The sequence below is a fragment of the Choristoneura fumiferana genome, chromosome 6, assembly GCF_025370935.1.
Source record: "Choristoneura fumiferana chromosome 6, NRCan_CFum_1, whole genome shotgun sequence".
Lineage (NCBI taxonomy): Eukaryota > Metazoa > Arthropoda > Insecta > Lepidoptera > Tortricidae > Choristoneura > Choristoneura fumiferana.
Genome location: NC_133477.1, coordinates 608,842 through 625,503, shown reverse-complemented (window position 1 = coordinate 625,503; position 16,662 = coordinate 608,842). Strand labels below are relative to the sequence as shown.

The window sequence follows — 16,662 nt, the reverse complement described above, 5'->3', positions numbered from 1 at the left end:
TTTTTGTATTTAGGACGGCATATTACATAGATTATGTAAGAGTAAATACAATTTACTTAGTGAATTCGACTGGAAGGTGGTAGTGCGAAGTGCGACCGATTAAAAATTTTGAAGGAAAATCATTACGAGCCTACAGCCGCGCATTTAGGAGTTTTCAAAACTCATCGGCGGTTGTCTTTGACATTTTTTGGCCCGGCATGCATAAAGATGTCGTGGAATTTGTAAAGGCGTGTGATGTTTGTTCTGCCTACAAGCATTCGCAGAAACGTACTCCAGGGTTGATGGGCCAGCCAAAAGTATGTCATAGACCATTTCAAGTAATCTCGATAGATTTAGTAGGTCCACTACCGCGCTTCTCGGTCGGGTTACACGTTTTTATTTTAAGTGACATGCTGCTTTTCAAAATATACTCTGATGTTTCCATTGCGCCGTGCAACTAGTGCATTAGTTGCCAAACATTTTGAGAACCATGTTATTTTGGCTCATGGGGTTCCTGAAACCGTCATAACTGACAACGGGGTCCAGTTTACGGGTTCAGATTTAGGCAACTTTTGAAAAAGTACAGTGTCCCAAAGTACATTTTGGCCCACGCTTTACGGCTCAAGTTAATTTGGTAGAGAGGTACAACAAAGTTATTATGACTGCAGTAGCTTCTTACGTAGAAGAAAACCACCGCTCCTGGGACGAGCACCTGCACCGTATTCAGTTTGCCATAAACAGTGCAGTAAACGAGTCCACGGGGTTTTCTCCATTTTTCTTAGTACACGCTAGAGAACCAGTCATAAATGGATCATTCTACCGAGACACTGATCAAGAGTATAGCGTTAGCGTTCCACGGGAGAATATGCCGGGGGAATTTGGCTGTTTAAAGACAATTTTTGAGCAGGTTAGGTCACATCTTTTGAAAGCGCATAGCACTAACTCTAAGTATTATAATTTAAGACGTCGTTCAGCTAAATTTTCAGAAGGGGACGTAGTTTGGAAACGTTCTTACGTACAAAGCGACGCACAAATTTAAGATGGCAAAAGCTCGCGCCAAAGTACGTAAAATGCAAAGTAAAGAAAGTGTTGTCTCCCTTAGTTTATGAATTGGAGAGGATGGATGGTCATCCTATTGGTTCTTGGCACATTAAAGACCTGAAAGCGTAAAAACGTTTCCACTCAGCTAGTGAACAGTGGACGCGCGGCCCGCATTACGTTTTTGATCGCCGCGCCGCCATTGTTGACTACGCAAGAGTAGACGTCACAGTAGCGGAGGTGATTCGAGCGGTGGACGCACGGCCGTTTGCTCCGGCTGGCTGCCGAGCTGCCATGGTTCGAAACACTGACTTTACTTGGATCACTTCCTTAAGATAAGAGCTTAGCATTTGAGTGTTAAATATTACATTATATTTAATCACAAACTGTAAGGTGTGGTGCACAGTCATAACTGTCGCACTACTACTGTAAGCGTGATGTATGATAGAGTATTTAGGTAGATATTGATGGATTCTTAGGGCGGCTCTATCTTAACTCATATCATCAAGAGTAGTCTTTAATATGTGTACAAGCAAAGTATGTATACCTGTGGTACCTTGGGTACCTCACCAAGTTATAATAGTTATGTCACTCCGTGTTTCGCATTCAACTTATCGGGTTTCCGTGCATGTGTGGATGCGATGTTTTTGTTGCACGGTGATTATTTTGTTTTGGTATCTCGAGCCGGGCGAGATAGATTTCGTTTCCTCAACAGAAGGTTGCGGATATTTGGTTTTGTAATTCCTTGGAGACAATGTATTTGTATCCAGATGTTTAGGTAATCTTGGTGAAGGGTTTTGTTCATATTTCGTAAAAATATTTTTCCGAGATGTCCAGGTAAAGATATTTCGATACAAAGGTCTTGTTTATATTTCGTTAGGTTTTGATAGTGGTTATGAATTTTGTGTTAGGTTTCGCCCGGACAAGAAGGGACTATATTGAGGAATGCTGAACATCGGTCCTGGCTGTTGGTAATTAGCCTCTTCAGCACAACATTGCCGTTGTGCTGGGGAAGCTAATGGTTTGGTTCACGAATAGGAATGGTTGTATTTTGGTTATTTTGTTTTTTTTTAGTATGATACAAAGGTTTTTGGTATATAACTCTAGTGATCCATATTCTTGGATGTTATATACATTTTTGTCCTTTACAATAGATTCAGTAAGCACAATCATAGTCTTATTTTTGATAGGTATTCTTCTAAACATTTGAGTTATGTTCTGTGGCTACGCAGGTTGTTCGGACCGTGGGTTGGTTCTTGCATGGGAGATTTCGTTGAACTCCTAGGTTGTACAGCAGAGCGCTGAGGGCAGCGTACGGTTCACCTACGTTGAACCTTAAGTGGGGAAGGGGGGTATTGTAACGTTGTGTTTTCTTCCATGACTCGAACTGCCCGAAATCCGATTAATCTGGCAATTATTTTAATATATTTTTTCAGCTGGCAACAGGAGGGAGGATTGTGTTGACGGGTCATCTCTGATTGGAGCATTTAAGTAAATCATTTTGTAGGGATGTCAGTTCAGGAATTTCTATCATGTTTCAGGGGAAATATAATTAATTTCAGACATTGGTGAATAACATTTATTTAATTTACAATCAGTCGAATCTGATACAGAATCGAAAGCTAATAACATCTAGTGATAATTTGGCATAGTAAATGTTGTTCCCACAATTGGTGGGATTCGGGGGAAATTCTTAGGGGCTTTTCATAGTCCAAGCGATGTTCACTCAGGCTTTGAGAAGGGCTGTTCTGGAGTCTCCATTCCTCTTGACTTAGGCCTCCATCATGTGTGAGAGCTAGATCATTTTCCATCGAAGAAGAGACGAGGGTGGCAGCCTCCATTGTGAATTTTAGTGGCTTTTATGGCGCAAACGCAGCCCATTTAAATTTTATTTTTGTGCAGCAAGTGAACTGTAAGTAAATTTGGTTACTGAAATATTGGTTAGATTCAGTTTAGTCCACGCGGCATTATTTCTCATCCTTGTGGTTAATTTCAGCACATGAATCCTTGCATGCGGCTGAGGGTGGGAAGACCAGCGTCGAGTTAATCCTGGGCTACAGTTGATTTACTCCGGTAAGAATCATACAGATCACTTTACCTCTTTGCCACATGCTTTTGCCTTTTTGCAAGTGTCTAATCGAAGCAATTTCTTCTTCCTTCCAGCCGGTTAGGGTTAATAAGATTATTAAGTTTATTCTGATAATTATTTTTCATCTTTCGTTTACTTACTACAGTAAAGTAATTTGTGGCATGATGATGCCAATGATTTGGGTTTAGACCTTGTCTTTTTGCACCTCCATTTGGGAGCTTAAGGTTTAGATAAACTCTAATTTCCGGGCTAGATATTCATTTCTGTGTTCTGAGAACTAGCCGATTTTCTGTAGCATCATTGCCTTGGCTGTGCCTTCTGCAACTAGCTTTTGCCACGTCTTTTCTTCCGTTGCTGAGACCAGAAGACTGTTCTGCATCCTGTGGGACCCGCGCGGCCAGCTAAGGGTCAGCACATGGAGACGACGCCCCAGAGCATCGCGCTTGTCTCACACCGTGGTCATCCTTCGGCTGCCGAGCTGGTGTCACAGAGAGGTAGCTTCTGGCCAGGTCTGTAAAACATTTATAAATATGAATTAGGGAAGTTTATGATTTAAATTCAGTAGTTGAAAATTGAAATTGATGGCAAGTTTAGATTTCCTTAGGGACTAACACCATTAGGCTTAAATAAATTGTGAAACTAGCATATAAGAACCGCCTTCTGCATCACACCCGCTTGCGGCTGAGCTAAAACTATCTTTTTAAATTGTCTGGTAATCTACTACAAGTGGTTTCACATATTTATATTACTTTACGCTGTATAGAGTCAAAAGAGCAATAAAGATTGTGTTTACATACTAACATTTTTCCTTTACATCCTTTAGATAGAGCCCTAATTATTCAGAGCACGCCTCCAGACAATATTTAAGCATTTTCAGTGTAGCAACAGCTACTTTCAGTTTTATTCTGTCTTTCCGCATTGCCCCTTGGCTGTTACCCACACCGGGCTTGTTTTCAGTACGGCACAAGGTGGCACTACATGCATATCATAAGTTCCCTATTATATGTTCAGAAACGACTATCAAATGGCCTTTATTAAGAAACCTGGTATCTGCATCTGCGGGTGCATCTTAATGTTCACATTAAAGTACAGTGCATCATAATGTTTACATTAAAGTATCGGTAATATTGTACATATTGTAGAAAACTTATGACATGCATGTAGATAATAATTATTATTCAAAGTCAACGTCAAAGTCAAAGTCAAAAGTCAAGTCAAAGTCAAAGTCAAAATACAGGCCATATCTGAACATATTATAGAAAACTTATGATATGCATGTAGATAAAGTTATGTATGCGGCAATACATAATTAGGCATTAAAACACTCGTGTGATCTTATTATGAAACTCGCCTTCGACTCGTTTCATAAAACCACACTCGTACTTTAATGCCTCTCATTATGCACCAGCCACATAATTAACTTGTGTTTGTATGTGTGACAGGTACGCGATGGGCGTAGGGTCGAAAGACTCGACGGTGTCTGTGTACGTGCGCCGGTGACCGCCCGCGCGCCCCCGCCCCCGCCCCCGCCCCTTCCCGCACTGACGCGCAACGTGAGTGCACTCTCACGCCATACAACTACATAACAATGTGCAGCACATACTCGAAATGGTGATCTACATCGAGTCTTAGGTCCCTGTCGAGAGAGTACATGACGTCATCCTTCCCTTACGGATGTCGCCGCTTTGTCCACTCCTTGCTATTTATACGCAGTTTTTGTGTGTACATAGATTTTACACGAGTGACGTCGCGGATAAAAGCCAGTTTGAATACAAATAGTACATTGATAACCAAGGGTGGAAAGTGACCCATTTCACGCGAGATATTTCGAGGGGAAATGGGTAATTTCACCCGAGTTAGATACTCTACTTTTCATTTCGACTGAGGAATGTAAAATACTAAAAAAAAGAGAATAAATACAAATTGAATTTATTTATATCCAACCTCCAACGGTACCTTTTCGACCTGGCCAGCACGGCCGACTATAAAAAAAATCGAGTTGGTCACGACCAAGGACCATATATACAAAACTGGAGGTTGAACGCCGAACGAAGAAGTTTGACCCTTATATAGTTATTTATATATTCCATCTCTTTCTTAACCTAACTAAAGAAAGAGATGGAATATATTCGTGACGTAATAAAGATCAAACTTCTTGTTTCAAACGAATGTTCGGCGTTCAACCTCCAGTGTTGTATAATTATAAGCTCCTTGGTCACGACGTGCATCTAGATAGCCATGCCGAAACGTGAAAAAAAAATATCTTCGACTTAGTGGCTAATCGAAAAATTAAAAAAAAAATACTTTCCACCCTAGAGTTGAAAACGCAATTTTCCACCCGGCCATGAAAATTAAACTTTCCGAACAGGAGAGATGAAAAAAATGTATTGTTTTCCAGGATGGGCAGTTGCTCGCGACAGAGGCAGCGCTAGTTGAATAGTCCGCGAGGCGCGCCGCCCGCAGCCCGCAGCGACCGCGCGGACAGCTCCGACGCTCCGCCATATTCCGTGGGCAGCGGTGGGGGGAGCGCCATCAAACACACGCCTTCTTTTACCGGGTGGGCCTGTAACAGGAGCAAAATCTTAAAACACAGGTTCTGCTATTCAAATGGAACTATACTTAGTTCTGCAACTTTCAAAAATTAAGTAATTTTATCATTATGTTTATGCCAAATCCAATAGCCTAAATGACATCGCCTGTCACGTAAAAAAATGACGGATTTCGCAATACATTGCTTGTCCAATTAAACTTTAAACTATAATAAAAATCATAATACAAGTTATTTTCAAAAGTTGTAGAACTAAATTAGCTCGAGGTGAAGAGTGGAAGCTGTGGTTTAATTTTGTGCTCCTGTTACGGGGCCCAATATATTTTTACAATAAACTGACCAGCACTTCTCTGTCACGTGATGAAAGTGAACATGTAACTGGTTAGTAAGAGCCTATTTACTCTAGCTTGGAAGCTTGAGGTTGTCTGCCCGGAGAAAGACGGGAGCAGGGTCCATGGCCTAGCGATTCGCATTAGGAATGAGGCGAACCGGTTCTTGGGGCCAATCGAATGCTTAAAACGTGTGGGTGAGACACTCCCGCTTTTTTTTCCTAGCGTTTTATACACCTGCCCACTGAATATGCAGTTTAGGTTTAGTTTGAGAAACTGAGGACAAAGATTGATGAATTTTATCACGTCTGAGTGTTTCTCTTTCTGACTTATTATAGACCATTCGATCAATTTCGTGCGTAATTTTAGGGCACTGTACCTTAGAAAATTGACTAGTACATACTAACAAGCGATAATCCCTTCGCTCTCCATATTTCTGTTGTAAAGTTCACAAGTTCTGTTGAACTAATTTCTATGTGATCTGTCGTAGCGTGCTAAAAATATATTGGATCATATATAAATAGACCTATTGTCAAATTAAGGAAATCGGGAAACTTTGAAGGCAGTGTAGAATATAATAAATAAGAAGACCCAACGTAAATGTATGCATCTAATTAAGTTATTATGTTATTTAATCGAATGTGCTTTGAATAAAGAGTGATTATTTTAATATCCGCACTGGGCCTGCGTGGGAACTATGGCCCAAGCCCTGTTGTTCTGAGAGGAGGCCTGTGCCCAGCAGTGGGACGTATATAGGCTGGGATGGATGGGATGATTTTAATATGACTCCATCCATGCTCAAATAGCCTGGTCGCTCGTTTGTTTAGCACAATCATTTCGTCACTACTTTGAAATAATCTCGTATCTAAAATCAATATGTCAACAAAATTGAACCTTGACGTAATGTTCATAAGGTCCACTCAGAAAAATTATCTACTTTGAGATTTTTTTTAAAGTAGTGACGATTTTTACACTTCGCGATCTTATTCAAGATATTACTTTAAGGTGTAAAATATTTTTCCAGTTTTAAGTTCTCTTTCTATCGCACTTAATTTACTTTTCGGAAATTGAGTGCAATTATTAAAAAAGTTACCGAACATACAAGAAAGATGAAAGTCTGACACAAATAAACAACTTTTCTTTCCTAGTGAGAAAAATATTCAATAAAGCTATCCCTTTTCTCACTAGGCTTTAAACGACCCTAAATGTGTTCCTTTATCCAAGCCACATTAGATTAAATAATAGCAGGCGCAGAATATATGTAGAAAAATAATCCATCCCGTGAAGGTTGCACGGCTTGTGTCGAGCGATACATCAAATTATAATTTTATGCGGAAATTAAAATGGAAAAAATCTGTGAGCTGTCGAAATATATAAAGTTGTGCGCGTAGTCATTGTAGGGTCGAAACAGGCGAACGAATACGCGCCCTGCCGCCAGCCATGTTAGTGTAAACTAACGGTGCTAGGGTCGCGTTTAAACACTAGGTTGTATCTAGCGTCACTGTCTGCGAGACGACGCCTCGGGCTTCGCTCCTCTTGCTAGCTACCCTCGTTTGGGTGGTTGACACCATTAAATGACAAGGGCACATCTCAAATACGTTTCTATTTATTTATTTCAGGCTATTTCATTTTCGTTGAATGCATTACACGGAATTGTTAGATTATATCATGTTTTAAACTTCCGTGATTTTCACTTATAGTCAAAATACCACAAACGGGACTTATTACGCTAAAACGCAAGAGTAATATTTACCTCGACGTTTCAACCACATTACAGTGGCCGTGGTCACGAGTAGACTGAAGTGAAGGGTGTCAAGTCTGTCTAGCAGCGCGAGTCCTTCGAAGTACACACAAAACTAACAACGTCCGATAGTCTCTCCGAACATTCATCCCGACACTTATTATAACAGGATTCTACGAAGATGAAAGCCTATATCCATCGTCCCGGTAGAAATTTTAGTGCTTTTTTTATTTCAACCCTGTTCATACCTCGATGTCCGTAGGCTGGTACTGCACCACACTTCACTTACACTATAACTATCACTATTTATATATTATTAATTACTACACTGCACTGATTGTTTTTTGAACTGATGAAGGCTCGCGACGCACTCCTTCTCAGTGAATTAAAACGGAATGTCATTAGCTAGTTTATTTTAGGGACAGCGCCATCTAGCGGCAGTATTGGTACTAATTCTCAACATTCTCCGCCGCCAAGGACAACGTGTCCTTGCACTAATTTGGAAGACGGCACAGCTTGGTAATAGATCGTTGAACCACCCCCGAAGCTGTGCGTATGTCATAGATACGTGTCAATCCGTCTGGACCAGGATACTTCTTCAGCACTCTACCAACTCTCCAGGTGGACACAGGGTATCGTGCATCCTTAATCAGGACGAGCTCATCCAAATCTAGCTCTGGCTTCGGAGTTTGCCATTTTGGACGCAATTGCAGACGTGATAAGTATTCACTCTGCCACTTATTCCAAAAATCTCTGACCGTACGTTGTGTCAACTGCCATCTCGATAGATAAGACAAGTTGCTATGTTGCTCAGGGCGATCGGACAAGCAAATCAAAGGTTCCCCGACTAGAAAATGTCCTGGAGTTAAGTAGTTCAAGTCATCACCCAATGGTGTCAATGGACGCGAGTTGAGACATGCTTCAATTTGGGTGAGGACGGTGTACATCTCTTCAAAAGTAAAAGTCGAATTCCCTAACAAGCGTTTTAAATGATATTTCGTGGATTTTACGCCGGCTTCCCACAGTCCTCCCTGATTAGGCGCAGCGGGCGGTATGTATTTCCATCTGGTGCTTTTATCATCCAACGCTGCGGCTATTAACTCCTTCTCTGCTGCGATAAAGGTGGTGCCATGATCGCTCCAGAGCTCTTTACAATGTCCACGTCTGGAGATAAATCTCTTAAAACATGCTAGAAAGGCGTCGGTAGTCATGTCGCTCACTAATTCTAAATGTATGGCCTTGGTCGACATACAAATGAACAAGGCGATGTAACATTTGTGGGTTTTGGCTCCCCGTCCTTTGCTCATGCGGTAAGAGATTGGGCCTGCAAAGTCTACTCCGCTAACTAAAAAAGGTCGCGAGGGTTTAACCCGAACTTCAGGTAAGCTTGCCATCATCTGATTATTATTTTGTATGTTGTATCTTGCACACTTAAAACATTTTTTATAGAAGCTCTTGATGGCAGGAACTCCCCGGATAATCCAATATTTGCTTCGCAGGTAGGCTGTCATCAGTTGAGGTCCTCCATGAAGTGTGTTTTTGTGAGCATCGTCTAATAACGCAGGCAAGAGCAAGTTGTCTTTAGAAATAATAATTGGATGCTTTTGCTCTCTACTTATGTCAGCATGTTTTAACCTTCCACCAAGTCTCAGTATGTGTTTTTCATCAAGAAAGGGCGCAAATGGAAGTAACCGGCTGCTTTTCTTAATTGGCCTTTTATTTTTCAGGTTGGTAATTTCTTCGGGAAATTCTATTCCTTGGGCTATCTTCAAACATATGGTAAGCGCTTCATCTCTTTCTTCACAGGTTACATGCTTGCTTAAATTCTTTTCATTTTTCAGTACTTTCAGCCAGCGTCGGCAATATGCAACAACCCCCAGAAGCTTCTTCAAGGACGAATACTTCTTCAGGAAGGTAAGATTTTCATTATTTATTTCTAGGTTAGTTGCAGCACACTTTACTGAGACTCGTTTCTCCAATTCCGTTTCAGGTATGGCGTCTTCAGGCATTGTGAAGTCGGGTTGGTGCAGAAATTTTGGCCCTCTCCACCATAGCTCATTTTCTTTTAGATTGCTCGGTGAAAGACCCCTGGATGCTGGGTCTGCCGGGTTTTCTTTCGTGTTAATATATAACCAGTGAGTATCCAAATTGTTTCTTATTTCAATAACCCTGTTTTTCACAAAAGGTACCCATCGATTGGGATCACCTTTTATCCATGCTAATACAACCTTTGAGTCACACCATGCATATGTTTGATGTAACTTTATGTTCAATACAGCCATGACATGTTTCATCAATTTACTAAGTAGGGTGGCTCCACATAACTCTAAACGAGGTAAGGACAGCTGTTTTACAGGCGCTACTTTGGTTTTGGCTGTTATCAATGTCATTTTACATGGAGATTCATTGTTGTAAGTCACTCTGGTATACACCGCTGCTGAGTAACCAGCTTCTGAAGCATCTGAGAAACCGTGTAACTCGATATTTGTATTTTGACTACAGCCAGTCCACCGTTCAATTTCTATGTCAGATAAAACAGATAAGTCTTCTTGATACCGAGTCCATTCAAGCCTTAAGTCTTCAGGTAAATCTTCATCCCAATGGAGTTTAGCCAGCCACAGCTTTTGCATGAACATCTTCGCTATAATAATTGCTGGTGCTAACCACCCCAAGGGGTCGAAGAGTGATGCAATTTGACTGAGAATAGTTCTTTTGGTTACAGGTTCTATTGATTTATGATCAATCTGCTTCTGTGTAACCTTTAGGTTGTCTTTGTCCGTTTCCCAAATGATGCCCAGTGTCTTGATGCAGTTTTTTCTATTCATATCTAGTGTGGGTGATTTTTCTCTTTTTTCAGGTTGTAGAGCGTTCATAAACTCTGGGCTGTTTGATGACCATTTTTGCAAATCAAAACCACATTTGCTCATTACTTGTTGCAGCTGTTCATGTGCCTCTATAGCTGAACTCTCGTCATCAAACCCTGAAAGTACGTCGTCCATGTAAAAGTCTCTGTCAATAATTTCAGATGCGATTGGAAAGTTTTCTTTCTCTTCTTTGGCCAGTTGTTTTAAAGTTCTAATTGCTAGGAACGGCGCTGCAGCTGTACCAAACGTGACCGTCAGTAGTTTGAAATCTTGAATCTCTTCTTGTGGTTTGAATCTGTATAATATTCTTTGATAATCAGTATCTTTATTTTGTACTCTAATTTGGCGATACATTTTTACAATGTCCGCCACGAAGCATACCCTATGCATTCGCCATCTCATGATGATGTCTCGCAATTCCTCTTGCAAGGATGGACCAATCAATAATTCATCATTGAGTGACACACCGTTTGTGCCTTTGCATGATGCATCGAACACTACTCGTAATTTTGTTGTTTCCTTATCCTCTCGGATGACTGGGTGGTGTGGTAGATAAACAGCGTTACTATTCTCACTAGGTTTGTCCGCCGGTTCCATATGTTTCAAGGTAAGATATTCCTTAATAACATTGTCATAATCCTCCTTTAATTTCGTATTCTTGGCTAATTTTCGTTCCAAATGGTGTAGTCGTTTCATTGCTATTTCTCGGGATTGTTCCGGTAGAATCGGTGTATCAGATGAGAAAGGTAAGCCCACGATGAACCTTCCATCGTGATCTCTTGCTAGTGTTTTCACATAAATCTCTTCAGCTCTTACTTCCAGTGGCGTTAGAGTGTTTTTGTTATCTGTCTCCAAAGTCTCCGATTCCCAAAACCTTTGCAGCATGTTGTCTAAATTTACACTTAAATGCATGCTGACTATTTTACCATTTTTTCCAAACTCTTCAACTGGTGCTCCTCCTGATATGATCCAGCCTAAAGCAGTTTGTTGCGCTAATGGTGACCCCGGTTTGCCTTTAATTACTCCGTTCATTAAAATGTCAGTATAGACATTTACACCCAACAATAGGTCGATTTTTCCAGGGTTGTTGTAAGTAGGGTCGGCCAGTGGTAAACCATGTAGTTGAAGCCAGTTTTCGTTATTCAACTTCTTGACAGGCAGGATTTCTGTAACTTGTTTAATCACATAGGCAGTGCATTTGAGTTTGTAGTTGTTATCTATTCTCGATACAATTTGTATCTCCGCCGCGTGCTTTATGGAAGTCGACATTTTACCAACACCTGTTACTTGTCCGTCTACACTTGTTTGTCTCAGTTGAAGTCTGCGAGCTGTCTCTTCTGTAATAAATGACTCTTGAGAGCATGGATCTATGAGTGCTCGAACAGTTTGTACTCCCCTAGTTGTCATGATATTTACTAGTGCTGTGGCTAGAAGAGTCGAATGGCTTTGTGAGGCAAAGTGAGACACAATGTTTATTTCTGGGCCAGATGATATAGTTTCTTCTTCCTTCTGTTTCTCGTGGTTCTCTAATACATTTGAGTGTGGCTTAGAAGTATGAAGAAGTGTGTGATGCTTTCTCTTACATCGCAGACATGACGTACTTTTTCTACAATATTTAACACTATGGCCAGGTCGCAGGCAGTTAAAGCAGAGTCCTCTTTCTTGAATTTCTTGTGATCTTTTTTCTGGATTCAGTTTTGCAAACTCCTTGCAGTTGAATATGAAATGACGTTCTTTACAAAACGCACATTCCTGATCTGATTCTGTATTAGTGTGCTGCGGAGTGTATGCATGAAATGTTTTTGCCTTAACTTGAGGTGGTTTTTCTCTAATAGGATGTATAGTTTGAATCTGAATCATCTCTAGTACTCGAAATCTTCCTTCTAAAAATTCTCTGAATGCTGTCCAAGTAGGCAAGTTGTCTACGGCTAATGACTTTAAACTTTCTTCCCACTGTTTGTGCGATTCTGAGTCTAATTTGTTAATCATCAAATGAATGATAATAGGATCCCAATTAGTTATATCCACATTATTGTTTTTCATGCTATTAAGGCATTCAGTTGTTGTATCTAAAAGCTCTTTGATTCCTTTAGCAGATCCAAGACTTAACTTCTTTTGACCCAACAATCTATTTAATATGGCATTAACTATAATTCTTTTATTGTTGTATCGGTGCGTTAGTGTTTCCCATGCCACTTCATAATTATTATCTGAAATGCTTATATGCTTCAACAGTTGCTCAGCTTCTCCAGTGAGGCAGCTCTTCAAATAGTGCATCTTTTGCACTGGGCTCAATGAAGTCTTTTCATGAATGAGAGATGTGTATAAATCCTTGAATGTCCCCCAATCATTGTAATTTCCATTGAAGAGTGGTATATTTATCTTTGGTAGCCTTACATCTTGACACTGCTGAACCAAGGATTGTGTTTCGGGGTTATTAATTAGTTGTGCACTGTTTTCTAAAAGATCCACAATATCTCCCCTAACATTAAGGTATTCTTCTTCTCCTTGATTAAATATCTCTGAACTGAAGTATTCATGTTCCGCCCTTAGCTTTTCTGTAGAGGCCTGTATAATATCTCTATGTGTTTTTTGAAATGTATCCCAATAACCATCTAAGTTTTGTAACCTTCCTTTTAAATACCCTTTTGTCAGCCTTGCTTTGGGACATTTTTTTAGATTAGTTGTGGTTTTAGCAATAAGTGACAAAGTATTTAGTTGTAATACGTATAAGTCTTCCATATTTGCCGTTATAAAGTGTCACCCAATTGTCTTAAGTCTTTTTCACTGTTAAAACTGCTAAGTGATATTCAGCACAACTTTTCTAAGTCCTAACCACAACTAAAATATGACAAGTCTTTTTCTAAACACAATCGCTCTAAGTCCACAATTCACGATTATTCTAAGTCTCAAATATTCTTTGAAATTTTACAAGTGTTTTAAGTTAACGAATTATTCTAAGTCCACAGAGCTATTTCTTAAAATTTTACAAGTCTTTGACACATTACTTTGAACAGAGCGGCCATTAACGAGATAATTGAAACGATCTTACTCAGTTTTAGTCCTTAATGCAATCCAATACGGTCCACTTTTCACTGCACTAATAACACTAACAACACTGCACTTAACGTCCGCGACCCGATCCGGCTCGAATAGGACCAAATGTTCGTACCTCGATGTCCGTAGGCTGGTACTGCACCACACTTCACTTACACTATAACTATCACTATTTATATATTATTAATTACTACACTGCACTGATTGTTTTTTGAACTGATGAAGGCTCGCGACGCACTCCTTCTCAGTGAATTAAAACGGAATGTCATTAGCTAGTTTATTTTAGGGACAGCGCCATCTAGCGGCAGTATTGGTACTAATTCTCAACAAACCCCTTTTTGTGATCAAGTGCGGGAAGTTCGAAGGACTCTCGCAGCTAGGCAGACTTGACACCCCACACTTCAGTCTACTCGTGGTAATGTGGTTGAAACATCGAGGTAAATATTACTCGTGTGTGTTAGCGTGATAAGTCCCGTTTGTGGTATTTTGTTAGATCATGTGATCTTTAAGTCGGTTTTGCTTAATCTTGATTTATTTTTAAATAACAGTCCTTCAGCTCCTCTAAAAACAAAAACGAAGTGGGATAAATACCACCGCCTTGCGTGATCCCGGCACCTGCGCAGGCGGCCAGAACTGCCAATGCCCGCAGCGAGCAGCGCGGCGAGGCTCATCTCGACCGACCGAGGGTTTGACTAAATAAATAAAAACGTGCCATTGCTATAAAAGTCATCTAAGAATCACGTTTTGACAGATAATACAAAGCATTTCAGTTGATTGGTGTCAAGTACCCAAGTAAGGAACTGCGCCGGCGCAGCCGCCGCGGACACTTGGTGCTTCGTCATAAAGACGTATTGTCGTAGCGCTAGGAATTGTACATAGTCATATTATATGCGCTAAATAATGTTCTAGGGCCGAATAGCCTTCCGAACACTATTACATATATTATTTTAATACGAAGTTATAGGATTCGATTAATATAGGGAGAATTATCGCCTTGAAGACGGCTTACCGCCGTACACAGAGACGTCGGCTCACTTAACTTGATTCTTACTGGTTTTCCGTGCGGAACCATCGCAAAGTAAACAGTTAGAGTGAGCCTTTTTAAACGCCAGTCACTGTGATTACATTATTTTATAATTATGAGATCATGGAATGAGAATTTGAACCAAAAATGTTAAGGTTGATTAACCCGAAATTAACGTTATACGTCATTTTAACGCCCGTTAATAACCATATTGACTATTTATACTTTTTATTTGCAACTCAGCTACTGTGACAATGATGACGTTGCTTTGTTAATGTAAAAATAATTTAAAATACACCAGTATGTAAGGCGATGGCTACATGTGCAATAAATACTGTGCTCTATTATTGATCGTGTAGTCTGGCGTATTGACGGATGTCAGTATTTTATTATCTGGTTTTCTTAATTCCGTATGGTCAATTTTATGAATTACATTCACCTTGATTTTAGAGCAGCTCGATATTTCGCAACAGTCGCATGCGCCATGAACACGAGACGACCTTTAATTAATAAAAATAGTAATGAGTAGTCTAAAATATTGTCCGTATTGCCAGTTCATGGATATGGATATTCGTCATATCTTATAGGTTCAGTAATTATCACGAATGTTAGCACGCATCCCGACACCAATGGAGACGGACGCGTCCCCATATCAACACACGATTGAAGTGTACCGTAAACTGCTTCAACTTTGCCCTCTGGCCCCAACATTGCCCGAGTTGATTTAGAGTCGATAACTTAGCACTTATAGGTTGTAAACTTTTATCTACACGGGAATTATTATTACGGGGGGATAAAAGCTTTAAAACCTAAATGGTGCTAAGTTATCGACTCTAAATCGAATCAGGCAGTGTTGGGGCCAGAGGGCAAAGTTGTAGCAGTTTACGGTACGAGACACTACAGTACTGACGTGATAAATATTGTACAGTCAAGGAAACTGAATCACGTACCAGGGTGAAACTTTTTCATTATCTATTTCGCTATGATTTCTTTGGCAAATGTTTGGGATGTCATGACATGACATTCGTAGCACAAGTATCTTTAACTGTCCGCCTGTCTAACCTTCACGTAAGATGAGGTACACAGATGTTTTTGCTTAATTTTTTAATTGCTATTTTCATTAAAATTATCCTCCACCCGACGCCACCCGACGATAGGCATTCACAACCTAATTACAAATGCAATGCAAACCTTATCGTCCTTAGATCAAAGAAGCATAAGTGGCTACGATTTTCATGCAGTTACCTCTGGCCGTTCCTACGTTAGAAAAAGAATCCGGCTCATTGTTACCCGCCTCGTCCCTCCCGGCCATTTGAGTCGCCGGATGAGAATTGATTGTTAACGCCCGGCCTTATCGTTCGCGTGCCTTTCCCGAGTTGGGGACCGCAGACACTCACTCGTAAAGGAGTAGAGCTTACGGAGAGTGCCCGAGTCGCGTCGGGTGCGGACACCTCGCGCACGAACCGTCAATGCAACAGCCAAATACAAATGTACCTTTTCACAAGATATAACGCTTTAAATATGTAACGTTATATGTTTTACATCGGCACTAGGTAGTATAAGTGTAAGGCATACACAACTATTGGATTGTTTGAACCCTACGGGCGTAGCGTCTTGCCGAGCTTAGACTTGCTAGAAAAATCGTGCAAGTTGCATTACATTGCGTTCGATTGACCACTACAAACTGGTTGGCCTTACGGCCCCGCAATGTAATGCAACTTGCGTGATTTTTCTTGCAAGTCTAAACTCGGCTTTATGTTCGTAAGAGCGCGCGAGATAATTAAACTAAATGTCTTTCTTGGAATAGCCCCGTGATTTATTACGAAACTCGAAGTTGGTATCGTACCGTCCCGTCGGTTTCTCGAGACTTTGTTGTTTTTGAGTTGCTCTTAAACAATAGGGATGACGACTGGGTTAAAAATATGTCATTCTATTTATTCCGACAGATTATGTAAAAATATGGACACGTATCGAATCGACAGACATAGATCAT

At 40.5% G+C, this 16,662-nt stretch overlaps 2 protein-coding genes and 1 long non-coding RNA gene across 3 annotated transcripts in view; 2 read left to right on the top strand and 1 right to left on the bottom strand.

Moving 5' to 3' along the window:
• LOC141428783 (uncharacterized) overlaps window positions 1–16,662 on the top strand; it is a gene marked incomplete in the record, with an annotated part of 528,375 nt that overhangs the window by 23,494 nt on the left and 488,219 nt on the right.
• LOC141428468 (uncharacterized) lies at window positions 2,489–3,902 on the top strand. The gene is made up of 2 exons (XR_012451432.1): window positions 2,489–2,929; window positions 3,014–3,902. It is a non-coding gene; the product is annotated as an uncharacterized lncRNA (long non-coding RNA).
• Window positions 8,821–11,857, bottom strand: LOC141428539 (uncharacterized). Its single transcript, XM_074088536.1, has 2 exons — window positions 10,120–11,857; window positions 8,821–8,888 (listed from the first exon to the last, which is right to left on the bottom strand). Exons 1-2 carry the CDS (start codon window positions 11,855–11,857, stop codon window positions 8,821–8,823), a joined length of 1,806 nt encoding a protein of 601 aa, XP_073944637.1.